Raw genomic sequence first — 17,967 nt, 5'->3', positions numbered from 1 at the left:
GGGGGGGGGGGGGGCACTGAGGACAGGGTAGGAGTTAGTCAGAGATGCTACTTTCCAATCGTGCAGACTTTCCTACCTGAAGTCATTAGGATCCATCCTCTGGGGATCTAGAATACCTGAACCGAGTTATTAATAACCCTAACCCCCGACAAAAAGGGTTTCAAAATCCAAAATAATAACGTTATGGTGGCACTAGAGGAAAAGTCAGTGGGGACAATCAATGTTTGTACCAAACTCATCATCAGTCATTGCAGCCTACACTGCCACCCCTAGAGCAACGTCGCCAACATGGTTACAACACTACAAATCTATTTTGAAGACTTGAGAAAACTGGGAAACTTCTTATCAGGGGACATTCGCGACTCAATTGATCATAAGCCGACAGTTTGGTGATCCATAATGAATCATTTATTAAACAAGTTATTGGTTGTTATTGTTTGAGCAGAAAAAGAAAGGATTTAGAACATGTCCTGCCCTGCATGCAGTATCCTCTTGCATTGATCTAGGAGGTTGTACATGCCGTAATTCATCTGTTTCTACTTCCTGCCACTGGATCACTTCAACTTCAATATTGAAAGGGAGCCGTCCTCTTCAAGCCTCAGTCGCTGAGCTGTGTGCATCATCAGCTCCTCCTCCTCCACCCAGAGTTACAACTTCACTGCTAAATAAGGAAAACAAGCCCACAGACAGTAACATGTCTGATAGTGTCTGTGTGTGTGTGTGTGTGTGTCATCTCTGAACAGGAACCAATGGCAAACGCACCACCAGACTGCAGTAAAGCATGGTGATAAATGAGTTATTTCAACATAGGAATGTGAGCTCTGAAACATCAGGAAGAAAAAGAAAAAAAAAGTACAGGCCCGAGGCAGCAAGATTTAAAGACAACAAGAGCAAGCATCCGAAAGAGCCACACCCAACATCTGAGCAGAAGAGGGGACATTACACAGTGGGAGATTTAGTTTTTCTACAGCAAGCCAGCACCCTTTAGTTCGATTAGCTCACTGGGATTCATTAAGCATCATTCTCCTTTTCCTCTCTTTGGGATGAACAAAAATGGGTTCCATGCAGATAGATAGCACGGTGCTGTGCAGTGAATACACACACACACACACACACACACACACACAGTTCTTAATCATGTATGTTTCGCTTCTTTGGTTTTGAGAACTTGAGTTGGCTTCTACATGTTCCCAGAGCAAATAGTTTTACCAGGAAACTATTTTGTGCTGCTATTCAAAAGATTGACCTTAAATGTTTCACCTTGTAAAAACCATGCACTGGATATTGTAAAACCAACAGATTATGCAATGCATACAGTGGTAAGTGCTTTGACAGTGTAGTTAGGCTGCAAGGCCCAAGGCCAATGGGTGACAGAGCCTTAAAAGATTAGTGTCCTGCCAAGTCAAGCTGTGGGGCATGTAGGCTGTTTACACACACACACACACACACACACACGCGCGCGCGCGCGCGCACGCACACACGCGCACGCAAACAAACGCATTACACTGGCCAGGCTTGGATAAAAACCAGGGTGGAATATTTCAATAAAATCTCCTCTTTACCTGTGCACATCCTCTTGAAGTCCTCATAGTCCGCCCCTTGTCCTGCAGGCACGATCATGGAGCCCTCATATTTAAACACAGTCCTGGAAGATGCAGAATACACCGTGCATTATTACTCCATGTATTATCCAGTGTCATCATCTGTTGATTCACAACAGTTCCATTATGTGCACAGCAGGCCCATTTTGCAGAATGAAGCAATACACAAAACGCTTAACACCCGTGCAATGTGGGAGCTGTGTGTCCGCCATGTGTAAGTGTCAGTGCTATAACGTTCTCCTCTCTGAATACAGGACAAAGGACATTACTTCAGCCCCGCTGGGCCTGAGGAGAACTGTGCCGTGTGTGACCGCTAAATAACCAGAATAGATATCAGCTAGATGGGATCATCCAGGACAGGACACTGCACCCTGCATGTGTTTCAGCCAACGATCATGTCCTACGCTACAGCATTGCAATCAGGGTTTCACGTTTGCGTTACAGCCAAACCCCGATGTGCCATTCTAGTGCGTATTCAGAGGAAGAAGGTCGAACTACTTTAAAATATCGAGCAATTTAAAGTTGCATTGGGTACATGCAGACGTGCATTAGGCATAACATACAGCGCATTACATTTTTCATGTGTTTATGATTCAGTCTTCAATTCGGCATGTATCTAGTTAGTCAAAGTGCGCTTATTTAAATGAAATGTAAAGTTTTATCAAAAGGTACGCCTCTTATTTTAGCACCCTTCGCCACAGAAAAGACGGCGCAGTGGGCGGCAACACGCTAGCGTTTTGTGAATTTGATCGAAAAACGGACAGATTAATGTACTTTATGGTTGCCGAAGTGAATAATGGCTAGTGCCTTTTCGTTATTCAGATAAGGTCCATTCATGAAAACAGTTACTTTTTCAAATGTGCAAGGAAATATTCATCAGTCACAATCTTTAACGGAGTATGGCTAAGTAACCGTGTCCGCACACTCACCAGTTGGTGTCCGTGTTGTCGTCCCTGACCTGGTTGTAAGCTTCTCTGCAAGCCTCTTTATCGATCTGGGTTGCCATTGTTCGGTTAACGTCAGACGGTCAAACAGTCGCAGACCACGTCGTATCAGTCCAAATCAGGGAGAGCTAGCTAACGTTACACAGCAATAAATCAGCTAACTTATACAGTCGATGTAATACATCAGAGAACTATAACTGATAACGCTACACAATAGGCTTCACTCCAAAATCACGACCACTGCACGGGAACAACGAGCCGGTCGGATGTAACGGGACGAGGCGGCTCTCGTTCTAGCAGCTACGTTTATTTCCTGTAAATTGCTGCTTTATGGGCGTTGGTGATGCAAGTCGATCAGGTTGCCCGCAGACAGACAGACAGACAGGCAGACAGACAGGCAGACAGGCAGGCAGACAGACAGGCAGACAGGCAGGACAGGCAGACAGGCAGGCAGAACCAGACAGGCAGACCAGGGCAGAGAGAGAGAGAGAGAGAGAGAGAGAGAGAGAGAGAGAGAAGTCCCCCTGACGCTGAATTCACCTTCTCCCTGTGAATGGTTAATGAGGGCCGTTGTCAAGGGAGCCACAACATGCAACTTCATTTTCCGGTAAGGACTTTCAAAATAAAGTACAACAAACATGTCGAGAATGGCTGCAGCCAAAACACCGTTGTAACATTAATTATTCACATACAAATGTCTAAAGGCAATGATACATTTAGCATGTACGTCATAACTTATTTTTTTATTAAAACGATCCTAGGCCTTAGAAGCATTACCTTTAAAAAAAACTGGTGTAGCAACTTACTATTTCCTTTTAATAATATGTTTTCTCATTAATTTGACAGACTAGTATCTTCATGAGCAGTATTATTTCTAGGCGTCTGTGAGGGAAAAGACAGCTTCGGGGGAGAAATTATTTGTTTCTGCCTACACAACATATTCATTGTACACTGAACTGATTTCAGAAAGAAAATAATTTGAAAATCATTTCAAATAAACATACTTTATTCTGGCTGCATGGAATCTGAACTTTCTTTTGCTACTGGTTACACCGAATGGTTATTCATTCTGTCCACATTAGAAACACTTCAGGGAAAAGGTAGGAACATGGGGAGAGACGGAGATGTTGGAATTCCTTCTGGTGTCAAGAGTAAGTAAAAGTAATCCTCATTAAACATGACAATTAATTACCAACACCGATAGAAGAGTAAAATTTGAAGATGCATTAAATGAGGATATCTGAGACATTCCAGGAGGGATTATATATTTGTGGATGCACAAATAGTTTGCTTTTTAATACCAATTAATTAATTCTTCTTTACAGAGCTGATTCATTGTTTTATTCTGAAGGCAAATACATGAACTTCCGGTTTTACATGGCTAAATTGTGCAACTTTGACAGTGCAGAGGTATTAAAATCCACAAATGGTGTTTCATAGTTTCATTTCCATTAAGTTAAAATGTTAAGATTTGTCCTTTGTTTTTAAATACACACACGCATAGCCTATACTAGGTTATACAGTACAACAAGTACTGGGGTACAAGACAAATATTGTGATATGCTGTTCATTGCAACATTATTAACAATTTAGGCCTACAACACAAGACTATAGTGTTACTGTACACTCAAATACAACTACACAATTCAGTATCTGAGAGCCAGGGGCAGGGGTTGGATGTGTAGACCACATAGACTGTTACTAGTAATAATGTGCAGTCTAGGGTAGACTACAGGAAGCACTGGATGACGTATCAGTAGGCTCCAGCAGGTAGACCTGAGTCCAGCTCCAGCGGCTCTGTCTGATGACTGACACTGATGAGGACGACCACCACCTACCTGGGGTGGTGGTCTGGGCTCTGTCCCTCTGGCTGGTCTGTCCTGGCATCACCACGCCACCTGCTGGTCCAAACAATCAAATGCCAGTGACTCAGGTGTGAACAGTACAACAGGTTGACCAGTCTGTTAAAGGGAGAGAAAAGACCAACAGTGAACAATTAGGAAATCATGATTCTGTGTGTCCATCCTTTAAAATCCTTTATTGGGAATAATCCCTTGAGATGGACTCGGTTTCAATGGGGTCCTTACCAATATATAAGTACAATTTTGACATATTAAGAATGTATTTCTTAACAAACACACAAAGAAATACAAATAACAACACTCAAGCACACACACACACACACACACACACACACACACACACACACACACAAATGCACACACTTGTGCATTAAGTGAGTAATCTTGCGGACACTACTCCTAGAGAAGAGTTATGTGCTTCCATGCATGTCAGTGGTATGACAGAGTACAGAGAGGACACGGTCATCTCCACTGGGGATTACACACGTCGACAGGTGTTCCTAGACGAGGTTCACAGAGCGTTTGGAACATGTTCTCCATAGAGATGATGTCATGACTCATGTTGTCCAACAGAAAACTCACAAAGCCTGGAAAACCTATTTCAAGAGTCCCAGAATGCTTTTCTCCAGTGGTTTGATAATCTGGACTCATTCAGATGTGGTCCTCTGGATCATCTACATCATTTTAGATGTATGCCTTCCTCCGCAATTTAACAACTAATAGACGACATTATTTTGAGGTAATTGGGGAAATATTTTTTTACATGGTTACATAATAGAATAGTGGAATAGTTTAATCCCAGTTTTTGCCGGTCTACTGTGACGTCATCATCATACTTCGTCTCTCCATCATCCCAGCAATGGTACGCCTATATTATGTACAGGATATTTTTAGCCACATTTCTTCTTTTTTGTTGCTTACTTGCACCTGTTTTCCTAAGGTTTGTCTCTATGGTTAGTGTCTCTCATTGTGTCATTTTTTTGTCTGTCTTTTTTTCCTTAACCATAGAAATGTGCAACAAAATCCAGCGTTGTCTTCAGGGCCCATTATGAGTCCAGGGCATAGACCGTATATTATTATGAGTCCAGGGCATAGACCGTATATTATTATGAGTCCAGGGCATAGACCGTATATTATTATGAGTCCAGGGCATAGACCGTATATTATTATGAGTCCAGAGCATAGACCGTATATTATTATGATTCCAGAGCATAGACCGTATATTATTATGAGTCCAGAGCATAGACCGTATATTATTATGATTCCAGGGCAATGCAAGAACCAACTCCAGTCAGGTTGTCCTCTGGTGTTGGTCTCTGCAGTGTCTGCAGTGTGGACTCCTTATGTTACATCCGAGCTCATTAGAAGGAGAGCTTCAGCGCCTGAGCTAGATCCAGGGATTTAAAACGATCCGTGACATTGCCAGTCTTGAATGTTCCTTTTTAAACATCTACCGCAACATCAATGTTTGGGCTTCAAAATAAAATGACAGAAATATTGGTGTGATCATATTCCAAGTGAAAATAGCTTAATGTTACATTTTGATATACCAGTGGTTCCTGTTAGCAGCGTCCTTTCTTTACATTTATCAAAACACATTATGACATGACTTTGGCAAAACAATGTTTTAAAAATATTTTTTAACTTATACAAAAAAAATTGAATTTTTTCAACAACAACTAGAACCCCCATACGAAGCTTTAACACAGTCAGGGTTTGGGGCTTGTTGTGTTGTACCGTAGACATTCACACATGTACTTCTCATCATCACCAGAGACTGTTTGATTATCCCTCCAGTGTTTTAGTCTGCACTTTTATTAGATATCATCTTTTATTTTGAAAACACAAACCGGAAGCCCATGTGTTGAGGCTAGCTGGCGATGTTCTGCATTGTTGAGCTCTTTCTGTGTTCTAATAAACTGTATGTACAGGAATATGTATCTGTGAGAAGTAACTGTGTTACAAGAGACTGTTCCGGGAAGCGGTGCAGTTCCAAAAAAGTCTCATTGTCAAAAAAAGGACAGCTGCTTGTCCTCTTGTGTCAAAATGCGCTAGCAAGAGTCCCAGGGTTTCCTCCTCAGACACCTTCTGCTCCACGACACGTCCAAATGTAAGCACTGTGTGTGTGTGTGTGGTCGTGTGTGTGTGTGTGTGTGTGTGGTGTGTGTGTGTGTGTGTGTGTGTGTGTGTGTGTGTGTGTGTGTGTGTGTGTGTGTGTGTGTGTGTGTGTGTGGTGTCAAATCACAAGCATAGAAAAAGGGGAGCAACGTTAAATGTCCATTAAGCTACATGTAGCTACTGCAGGTCACTCCTGAGAGGGGGATTCATTAGCTACTAGGAATGGAGCACATAGCGTTAGCAGAGTTGTTATACACTAATATTGCAATACTTTGTGTGTTGTGGTGTGTGTGTGGTGTGTGTGTGGTGTTGGTGTGTGTCCTTTAGATGATGATGCCAACCCGGCCCCAGCAGAACATGACAGTGAATCCAATGACAGTGAATCCAAATACAGTGAATCCAAGGTCGTGTGTGTGTGTGGTGGGTGTGTGTGTGGGTGTGTGTGTGGTGTGTGTGGTGTGGTGTGTGGGGTTGTGAGGGTGCGAGAGAGACAGTGAGGCTGAGGCAGGACAGTGTTTCAGGACACTACTGTAAAGTCTTCTATGGACATGTTCCATTCTGACTGCTTAGCCAGCTGCTATGTCAATGCACAGAATAATGTTCATGGAATGTTTCATCTCCACTGGTCAGATTATTAAGGACTTTATTAAAATACCAGAATCTCAGAAGACAGTCAGAGTGTGTACATGTCAATGTCTCTCTACATTTTTATTCAATTAGAACATTTATTTTTGAGTTATTTGTAGTGAGCAGCACCTATGATAAAAGGTTTTCTTGTAAACAGTTAATTTTACATTCTGTGTTTTGCACCAAAACTCATTATGCATGTCCTTGAGGCCTATCAATAATAAAATTATTGATTGCATAACACAACCAACACAGGGACAGGCCATCTAAATAAAGCCAGTAATGCTGTGAAGTTCAGCTACCTTTAATGCCCCTACGTGTAGAATTGTTGTCTAATTTGACAATCTTTCAAATGACTCTGTCTGATGGCACGAGTTTAATATGTAGTTTTTTTTATCTTTTCAAAATGCATGAAGACTATAGGTGGTTGGAATCACCAGGGGCCCCTCTTTATTATTGAGATTTTAAACTTTTTGCGATATATTGCAATAAATATATATATATATATATATGCAATATGATTTTATTACCTTTTATTACCTATTGACAGTGTCAAATCACAACACAAGTTATCTCAGGACACTTTACAGATAGAGCAGGTCTAGACCTCTCTATAATCTACAGATAGAGCAGGTCTAGACCGCTCTATAATTTACAGATAGAGCAGGTCTAGACCGCTCTATAATTTACAGATAGAGCAGGTCTAGACCGCTCTATAATTTACAGATAGAACAGGTCTAGACCTCTCTATAATTTACAGATAGAACAGGTCTAGACCGCTCTATAATTGACAAAGACCTACAGTAACAGTGTCCCAGGAACAAGCACGTGGCACAACAGTGGCGAGAAAAAACGTCTTTTTACAGGCAGAAACCTCGGATAGACGGGCCCTCTGCCGCTGCCGGATGAGACACAGAGACACTGATACAGATACTTATAGTTCTTATAGAAAAAATAAAGACAAAAGAATTATGACTAGAAAATGAAAGTTGAAGCAGAGCAGGAATAGAAGACTTTCAGCAGACGTGTTGTGCTGGCAGGTGTGGTCCTTAAGGAATGCTGAGGATGTGTTGCGGGGCCTCAACAAGCAGCGGAAGCGCGGCCACTTCTGTGATGTGGTGCTGGTGGCTGACAAGCAGCGGATCCCTGCTCACCGGGCCCTGCTGGCCCTCTCCAGCCCATACTTCCACGCCATGTTCACCTTGGGCATGAGGGAGCAACACCAGGAGGAGGTACGGAGCATATACTGTAAACTATATATAACATATAAATGTTTCTACACTGGGGAATCCAGAAGCAGAGTATGAGGGCCCTGACAGTACCTAGGTAAGGACCTATAGCCAGTCAGGAGCAGAGTATGAGGGCCCGACCGTACCTAGGTAAGGATACTAGCCAGTCAGAAGCAGAGTTTATGGGGGTCCTGACAGTACCTAGGTAAGGATACTAGCCAGTCAGAAGCAGAGTATGAGGGCCCTGACAGTACCTAGGTAAGGATACTAGCCAGTCAGAAGCAGAGTATGAGGGCATGCCCTGACAGTACCTAGGTAAGGACTACTAGCAGTCAGAAGCAGAGTATGAGGGCCCTGGACCAGTACCTAGGTAAGGACTACTAGCCAAGTCAGAAGCAGAGTATGAGGCCCGACAGTACCTAGGTAAGGATACTAGCCGTCAGAAGCAGAGTATGAGGTCCTGACAGTACCTAGGTAAGGAATACTAGCCAGTTAGAAGCAGAGTATGAGGGTCCTGACAGTACCTAGGTAAGGCAAGGCAAGGCAAGGCAGCTTATTTGTATAGACATTTCAGCAAAGGGCAATTCAAAGTGCTTACACAAAAATCATTAAAAAAGAAACAAACAGTACAAACAGTTTAAAAGTCATAAGCATTAAAAATCAATAAGACACATGAATAGACAGTTAAAAACAAATAGAAACATTAGGACACATAAAACACAAGAATAAAAGTTACAGTGCAGCATAAGAAAGAAATGAGCATTTAAAGAAAGGCAGCATCAAAAAGAAAGGTCTTCGCCTTGATTTAAAAGAACATGAGAGTAGCAGCGGATCTACAGGTTTCTGGGAGTTTATTCAAGATAAGGAGCATAGAAAATGAAAGCTGCTTCACCCCTGTTTAGTTCTGACCTGGGGACAGAAAGTAGACTGTCCAGATGACCTGAGAGGTCTGGGGGGGTCATAGTGTAGTAGCAGATCAGAAATGTATTTTGGAATAAACCGTTAAGGGATTTATAAACTAGCAAGAGTACTTGAAATCAATCTTTGAGACACAGGAAGCCAGCGTGTAAAGACCAGAACTGGAGTGATGTGATCCAGTCTCTGGTCTTAGTGAGGACTCGAGCAGCAGCGTCTGAATCGGCTGCAGCTGTGCTGATTGATTTTTTAGGGAGACCTGTAAAGACCCGTTACAGTAGCAAGTCTACTGAAGATGAAAGCATGGACCAGTTTTTCCAAGTCCTGTTGACACATAAGTCCTTTAACCCTTGATATGTTCTTTAGGTGATAGTAGGCTGACTTTGTAATTGTCTTAGTGGCTGTTAAAGTTCAGGTCTGAGTCCATGACTACACCCAGATTTCTGGCTTTGTCTGTTTGTTTTACATGTTGTTGAAGCTGAGCGCAGACTTTTAATCGTTCTCTTTTTTCCCAAAAACAACACCTAGTTTTTCCTTCATTAATTTCAGAATTGTTTTCTGCACATCAGTCGTTATTTGTTGATGCAGTAGTCATTTTTTGTATGACTATAGTCCCCTGGCGATAAGGTTATGTAAATTTGTGTGTGTCGTCGCATAACTATGGAGACTTATGGTGTTTTTCCATAATCTGAGCCAGTGGAGCATGTAGATGTTAAACAGAAGAGGCCCCAGAATGGAGCCTTGCAGAACTCCGCAGTTAAATTGGTACGCTCAGATGTATAATTACCTATTGACACAAAGTAATCCCTATTCTTTAGGTAGGATTCAAACCGTTTAGTACTAAGCCAGAAAGTCCTACCCAGTTTTCCAATCGGTCTAGATATGTCATGGTCGACCGTGTCAAATGCAGCACTGAGATCAAGTAATACTAAGATTGAAATTTTGCCAATTTGTGTTAAGGTGGATGTCATTATAAGACGTTTGACAAGAGCCGTTTCAGTGCTGTGGTGTGGTCGGAAACCCGACTGAAAGGTATCAAAACTGTTGCTTAGTGACAAGAAATGGTTGAGTTGTTGAAAGACTACTTTTTCATGATTTACTTAAAAACGGAAGGTTTGATATTGGCCTATAGTTGCTCATTAGTGACTTGTTCTTTTTAAGAGTGGCTTGATTACTGCAGTTTCAGGGCCTGTGGAAAGATTCCTGAAAGAAGAGATGTGTTCACATCTGTAGAAGATCAGAAGTCAAACAATTGGAAACATTTTTGAAAAGTCCCGTTGCTAGATATCAAGGCAACAGGTCGAGGTTTTCAGATGTTGATAATGTCCTCCAGGTTTGTATGGTTGATTGTGTGAAATTCTGTCATATTGGAACTAGTTTTGCTTGAAACGTGGCAAACACATGTCCTGAACTTGATATGGAGGCACTGACTGTTTGTAATCTTCAGAATTTTGTCTTTGAGAAGGAGGCAAAGTCATTGCAGGCCTTGGTAGATAAAAAGTTCAGATGCTACTGGTACTGGGGGTTTGTTAACCTATCAACAGTAGCAAACAAGCACGTGAATTATATTGTTCTAGAGATAATATCAGAGAAGAAGGACTTCTTGCATTCCTCAGTTCCAAATTATATGCGAAGTCTTCTTTATAGGTGTATTAAGGACCAGGAGATTTGTTCGCCACCTTCGTTCAGCTTTCTACCACTCTTTTTTCTGTTTCACCAGTAGGACATTTTCCATGGAGATCTTTTCTTACCAGAGACAACTTTGACCTTAGTGGGAGCAATGGCATCAATAACATTTGTAATTTTACAGTTGAAATGTCTACAAGCTCACTGACTGATAGCCCAGAGAGGGCGGGTGTGGGGAGGAGAAAAGCGAATAAATGTTTCACTGGGTTTTCAGTGATGTACCGTTTTCTGATATCTTTGTTTGGACACTTTTGGCACAGAGATAGTGCCGTTAAAGAAAACACAGGAATGATCGAGAGAGCAAGTCAGTCACCACAACCTTGGAAATGTTCAGACCCTTTGAGACAATCAAGTCCAGAGTGTGCCCTTATTGTGAGTGGGCTCCGTACATGCTGAGCAGTCATAGTTCTCAAAAAACACAACACAGCTCTTTGGTCCCCCTGTCCTGGGGGTGTCAACAAATGATGTTAAAATCACCCGCAATGATACACAATCAGAGTTAATCCAGTTATAGACAGCAGTTCAGTGAAGTCATCAATGAAGGTTGCACAATATTAGGTGGCTGTAGATATTAGAAACATCGCTTGAGGGGAAGATCTTATTGAAGAGCACATATTCAAAAGAAGCAAACTTTCCATACATATTTGCGACAGTGGAATGAGTCATTAAGCAAAATGGGCGACTCCACCTCCTTCTTATTCACTATTCTCACCATAAAACTGAAGTTAGGGGGAGCTGACTCGATGAGAACAGCAGCGCTGTTGTTATGGTTAACCAGGTTTCAGTTAAAAACATAAAATCTAGATTGTGTTTGATAATAAAATCATTGATAAAATGATTTTTCTGCCAAAGACCTGACGTTTAGTAAAGCTAGTGTGTAGTGTGTTGTCATTTTTGGGACAGGCTGTAGCTGACGAGGAATGGATGCCAAATTTGCTAAGTTTGCAGTTAAGTGCTTATTCACCATTCTTTTCCTATTACCTATAACAACGAAATTGAGGAAGAGTATCCACAGGGCCCGGGCTTGTCTTGGAAAAAGTCATGAGTGTCACTAGGCCTGAGCCAAGGCCGGCACATATCAGGTCCTGCTTACTGGATTTTGCACACAAGCGTCCATCAGTCTGAGTGGAAAGTTTACTTCCTGGCAGAGGAGCCGGCGTTTTACTAAACGGGGTGAACCCGGCGTTTTATTTTGCCAGGGGTTGAGAGATGGGGGAAGGAAGGGGTGTAAATTGGTTCCAGCATCTACCAGGTGATTCATGTGGTCAGTGAACTCCAACATGGGGGTAGGGGAAAGAGGGGAAAGGGTGAGTGGAGACAGCGATGGCTCCTCAAAGGATTTGGGGTTGGGAGAGTGTTAGGGGGTGCTGGATGGGTGAAAAGAGGAGTTGAGGTTGTATCTGTGCTCTGTGGTGTCCCAGGGTCAAATCTTGCGTCAGGTGGGGGCTGTGGTGGATCACTGCCACACGTTGTGGTCTTCCTTTTGTTTGATTCGTCTTGTCTCGTGTCCTTGGCAATGTGTAGCGCAGAAAGTAAAGCAGATTAGAGGTGAACAGCTTTACATCCTGGCTTGTTAAGGGAAAGTCTATCTGCTTTAAAAAGATGTCTGCGCTCCCAGAAAATGTTTAAATTGTCAATGAACTGCAGTGAGTGGACGGAATTCAGTTGAAAGCCATTTGTTTAGTGCCCACAGTCGGCTGAATCTCTCATTCCTCTTCTGACTGACGGTATAGGGCCACTGATAAACACATTTGCGTTTAGAGAGCTGACGGTGTCCAGCAGTTCCTTAAAGTCCAGTCTCTGCAATTCAGACTGTTGCTTTACAACATCATTTAAGGACTACTAGCCAGTCAGAAGCAGAGTATGAGGGTCCTGACAGTACCTAGGTAAGGACTACTAGCCAGTCAGGAGCAGAGTATGAGGGCCCTGACAGTACCTAGGTAAGGACTGATTGCCACTTTTTTAATGTTTTGCATGCTTTTTTGGTGCTTTTTCCAAAGTTTTAGACATTTTTTCATTGTTTGTTGCTATTCAAACTATTTTGACCCAAGGAAAACACGAGGGTTAAGATAAATGTGTAGTCGGTGGCGTAAGCAGACATTATCACATGTCCCACTTCTGATTAACCTCCATTGTTGTCTTCCTGTTGGCAGGTGGAGCTGGTTGGCATGTCCTACGTCGGTCTGAAGACTGTAGTGGACTCACTGTACACCGGAAAGCTGCCATTGGTTGAAGAAAACATTGAACATGTGCTGGAAGCTGCCCACTTTCTGCAGGTTAAAACGGGGCCCTTTCTTTGTCTAGATATATATGTTTCGGATGTCCGGTGCTGGGACATCTGGTGCGTCTCTCACTTGCCGGATTTCCACTTTCTATTTTTCAAGGGCACCGTTGCTGCATCCGTCGAACTCTATTTCACTAAGGGCCACGCTGGAAATAAGAATCCCATCAAGGACCAGACATGTAGAGTTTATTGATGTGCTTTTAGTTAACCAAAAAATTAAAATATTTTGACTGTATTATTACATGAATGAATGAAGTCTTCTCACTTACTGTTTGGTCGATATAAGTTGCCAAAAAAGTTCCTTAGCCATGATAGAATTAACACATTAAGCAAAACAAGTAGGCTATGACATTCAAAACATCTTGTTTCGCAAGCTGAATATTAAAAAAAATATTGTGCAATATTGTGCAGTATAAGCGGTCGAAGATGGATGGATGGATGGATGGATTGCGCAGTATTGTGCATAATATATTGTGCAGTATTGTAATAAAAAGAAAACCCAAAAGGGACAAAAAATTCCGGCGTAAAACGTGGGCAAGGTTGGCGGTGGCAAGTGAAGTTATTCATAGTTTCTATAGTGCTAAAAAATGCTTAATGTTCCCCATGAAATTGTTAGGAGATTAAAATTAGGATTTATTATGATGAATTATTAAAAAGACCTGTGGGCTGCTGTTGTTCAGGTGGGTCCAGTGGTGGATTTCTGCTGCAAGTACCTGGAGGAGGAGCTGAGTGAGGACAACTACCTGCACCTGCAGGGCCTGGCGCTGCTCTACAGCCTGAAGCCCCTGGAGACCTGCATCGACAGCTTCGTCCTCGCACGCTTCGCCACGCTCTCCTTCACCCCCGACTTCTCTCACAGCATTCCTTTGCACAAACTGGCGTCCTACCTCTCCAGTAGCCAGGTAATTATTCTACGTTGTTTATGTGTTGACATTGAACACTTATTCTTGATCTTTAGTTACATTTGTAGTCTAGCTAGTTGAAATTGGAGTTATTTGTAGTATTGTTGTATTGCAGATACTTGTTAGAATATAAATACAGATATCAGTAAGTATCTGAGCTCCTCTGGTCCTCTTCAGGTTCAGCATGACAGCGAGGAGGCCCTTCTCCAGGCCACCCTGCAGTGGCTCAGCCAGACTCCTGAGCGGACGGCCCACGCCGCTCAGCTCCTCTCCCACATCCGCCTCCCCCTGGTGCCGGCGGAGGACCTGATGGGCCGAGTGCTGCCGGCGGTACGGGCCCTGCTGGGGGAGGATGCCAGCTGCAGGGCCCAGCTGGAGGAAGCTGAGGCCTATCACGCCAGGCCCAGCGCACAGCCGCTCCTGCAAACAGGGCACAGCACGCCAAGGGGGGGTGTAGAGCGCCTACTGCTGATTGGAGGAGAGGTACCCATGTGTGATGGTGACGGATCACTTTGATGACAGTCAGAGCGCTGCAAAGGAAGGTCTGACTAGTCCACACTGCATTCCGGGATAATCCCATAATCCCATAATCCCATAAATGAAACGTTGTCGATATAGAACATCATCAAAGTATATCTTCTATATCAACCTTGTTTCAGTTACGGGATTGTTGCAGAGGCATCGTTGTTCCGTCTGCCAAAGATGATTGTGATTGGTTTAAAGAAATGTCAATAAACTAGAGCACGTTTTATGCTGTGTGAACTAGTCAGACCCTCCTCCGCAGCGCTGTGGAGGAGGGTCTGGCAAGAGTCTACTTTGATAATAATGATGACTTCATTTTGAGAGAATCAAAATCAAATGTAACTATTTACATTCTTTATTTATTTGCCCGAAAATGTGTTCATATTGAATATTTGTTTTCAAATATTTTCTTTCACAGCACTTTTTGTGTAAGATATTACAGCCCTAGTCACAGCCTGAATCGGATCAAATTGTGAGAAAATCAAATCATAAGCTGCATTGAATCGTGAGTTGACTGTCTCCCTCCCTTCCTCTCTTCCTCCCTCCCTCACTCACTCCTTACCTTCCTCCCTCCCTCCCTCCCTCCCTCCCTCCCTAACATGGATTCCTGTAACTCCCCCCTTTATTACCCAGGTGTCAGACCGTGGAGAGGAGCTAAGCGCCAATGTTTGCTGGATGGACGGTGATGAGAAAAACTGGGTGGTGGAAACGGCGATGCCGTCGGGGCGGAGCCAGCACCGCCTGGCAGTGCTGGGGGGCTTCATCTTCACTGCTGGCGGCAGCTCGTCCCGGGACAGCGGTGGAGGCGCGTCCTGTAACCTGCACAGATACGACCCCCGCCACAACCAGTGGACCACGGTACTGGACCAAAGAGCCTCTTCCATTCTCCTTGTCACTACTTCTCAGTTTAAATTGTCAACACATGGGTTAATGTGCAGTATCCTAATGAAATAAATACATACAGAAGCAGCAGAGCATTCAGCCAAGAAGGGAATGTGAATAAAACCAGACTTGGAAATGCCCTGCTGTCTAACCTGGGTGATCCTGGGGACAACATTTGTCTGTACTGTAAATAAGGCAATTGTTTCTGTTTCTCTCTTCTCTTTTTCTCTTTAATACATTTCATATGAAACTTTTACACACTAACACTTAAAATGTATTTTTGATTTTGTATGTCATGTTCTGTGAAAAGAATACACCAAACTGTGAGGAGGCATGAGAGTAAAAGAAGATTCCCAATCCTCCAGCTGCTATAGTAGGTTGTGTTAGCAGCGTGCACCAGACACACTGACACTCTGATGCCTTCCCAGGGTGCTCCAATGAACGAGCGGCGAGCAGATTTTTACCTGGGGGCGATGGGAGAGTGCCTGATCGCCGTGGGGGGGAGGAATGACACCGGAATGTTGTCCTCTGTGGAGGTTTACCATCCCGCTGAGGACAGCTGGTCCTACGTGGCAGAACTGCCCAGGTAGGACCACATGTTACTACTGGGTCTGCTGCTGTGTGTGTGTGTGTGTGTGTGTGTGTGTGTGTGTGTGTGTGGCTGTAGACAACAGGGCCCTATTTTAACAATCTGAGGTCATGGCGTGAAGCACATGGTGCAGCTGCGTTTAGGGTGTGTCCAAATCCCAGCAGAATTTGACAGCAGTAAAAAGGGTCGGTGCACCGGGTGCATGGTCCCAAAGGGTTGGACGTTGTCTCTTCATTAATCAGAGGTGTGTTTTGGGCGTCCTCTCCCATTCCCTTTAACAACCAATCAGAGGTCCTCTCCAGTTCCCTTTAACAACCAATCAGAGGTCGTCTCCCATTCCCTTTAACAGCCAGTGCTGTTATGATGCTGTTATGATGCTGTTATGATGTTGTTATGATACTGTTATGATGCGGTTATGATGCTGTTATGATGCTGTTATGATGTTGTTATAATGCTGTTATGATGCTGTTATGATGCTGTTATGATGTTGTTATGATACTGTTATGATACTGTTATGATGCGGTTATGATGCGGTTATGATGCGGTTATGATGCTGTTATGATGCTGTTATGATGGAGGATTTGCTGAGCAGGAAGGAGAGATGTTCAGGCGAGCAGATCATATAATACTATTTAACATTGTAATATTTAAAATCTCCTGAATGTTTGTCTGCTGCTGCGCGTTAGGGTGAACTTACCAGACTGTTCCAGCTGTTCTATTGTTTACGCTCGCCCACTTCCTCGTTATATCCACATTATTGATGTTTGTTGATCTAAAATCTTATTTTGAAAGTTTTTTGTGAAAGCACCAGTAGTCAACCCGACACTATCGCCGCAGTATTGATATCGAGGTATTTGATAAAGAATATGGTGAAATATCACCATATCGCCCAGCCCTACTGTCACATGCTTTTTTTTTCTTTTCTTTTTTGAACTCTGGAAAAGATGTGAGGCGTCTCTGGAGCTTTGTCATAGATGTTGATTTTTTGCAGTGCTAAGTTTGGCTTTTTGAATCCTGTCTTCTCTAGGTCTACTTTTGCCCATGCTGGGACCATCTACCAGGGTGTGGTCTGCATCTCCGGCGGCCACGACTCCCAGATCGGCCCGTACCGCCGAGACTTCCTGAGCTATCCGTCCCGGTACGGGGAGGTGTGGGCCGAACAGCAGCCCATGTCTGTGGCCCGGGGCTGGCATTGCATGGCCTCCCTTAACCACCTCATCTACGCCATTGGGGGCAGCGATGACAACGCAGACACCACTGAGCGCTTCGACATCCTGGAAGTGGAATCTTTCAGCCCTCACAGCAGCCAGTGGACCCGGGTGTCACCGCTGCTGCTGCCCAGCAGCGAGGCGGGGGTGGCAGTCTGGGAAGGCAGGATCTTTGTGCTTGGGGGCTACAGCTGGGAGGGTATGGTGTTCTCCAGAGCCACTCAGGTGTACTACCCTTGGATGAACTCATGGCTTAGGGGACCTGACCTGCCGAATCGCACCGCAGGGGCATCAGCATGTGTGTGCACGTTGAAGCCCTTACCATCATCCCCCTCCCCGGAGAAGAAGAACTAGGAGGGAAAGGGGATCAAAGGAAGATTATACCCCATGTAGCAACTGGGATGAGGGGCTTTCTCTATGTCCAAAAATACAGGGCCTGACTTCTGGCTGAGACAGAGCCTGATGCATAATTCTGATACAAAATCTTTTTTTAAATAACTTACATATTTTGTTATGTCCCTATTCATTTTCTCACAATCTCAGGGGAACTGCAGCATCAAAAAAGAGAAGAGAAGTGGTAGTAATGGTTACCATTTTT

The 17,967-nt window shown here is 43.6% G+C and overlaps 3 protein-coding genes across 3 annotated transcripts in view; 1 reads left to right on the top strand and 2 right to left on the bottom strand.

Annotated features, from left to right (window-relative positions):
* LOC116693470 (coactosin-like protein) overlaps positions 1-2,954 on the bottom strand; it is a 13,404-nt gene extending 10,450 nt beyond the window's left edge. Inside the window, exons 1-2 of the mRNA XM_032522472.1 lie at positions 2,531-2,954; positions 1,563-1,645 (exon numbers count right to left, since the gene is read on the bottom strand). Coding sequence (XP_032378363.1) covers positions 1,563-1,645; positions 2,531-2,607 — 160 coding nt within the window. The 5' untranslated portion in view covers positions 2,608-2,954. The remainder of the gene's footprint in view (positions 1-1,562; positions 1,646-2,530) is intronic.
* A 1,459-nt stretch (positions 2,955-4,413) lies between these two features.
* The window catches only part of LOC116693450 (aldo-keto reductase family 1 member B1-like), a 21,282-nt gene continuing 7,728 nt past the window's right edge, over positions 4,414-17,967 (bottom strand). Inside the window, exon 11 of the transcript XR_004332921.1 lies at positions 4,414-4,425. The gene's annotated coding sequence lies outside the window, so the exon portion shown is untranslated. The remainder of the gene's footprint in view (positions 4,426-17,967) is intronic.
* LOC116693403 (kelch-like protein 36) lies at positions 6,853-17,960 on the top strand. The gene is given in 9 exon segments (XM_032522352.1): positions 6,853-6,877; positions 6,880-6,929; positions 8,193-8,384; positions 13,136-13,258; positions 13,947-14,168; positions 14,346-14,651; positions 15,324-15,548; positions 16,001-16,158; positions 17,189-17,960. Coding segments are annotated over 9 exon segments (1,836 nt in total). The 3' UTR covers positions 17,724-17,960.

The sequence above is a fragment of the Etheostoma spectabile genome, chromosome 8 (assembly GCF_008692095.1).
Source record: "Etheostoma spectabile isolate EspeVRDwgs_2016 chromosome 8, UIUC_Espe_1.0, whole genome shotgun sequence".
Taxonomy (NCBI): Eukaryota; Metazoa; Chordata; class Actinopteri; order Perciformes; family Percidae; genus Etheostoma; species Etheostoma spectabile.
The sequence above is the reverse complement of the archived record's forward strand: the minus strand, read 5'-3'. Positions and strand labels throughout refer to the sequence as shown.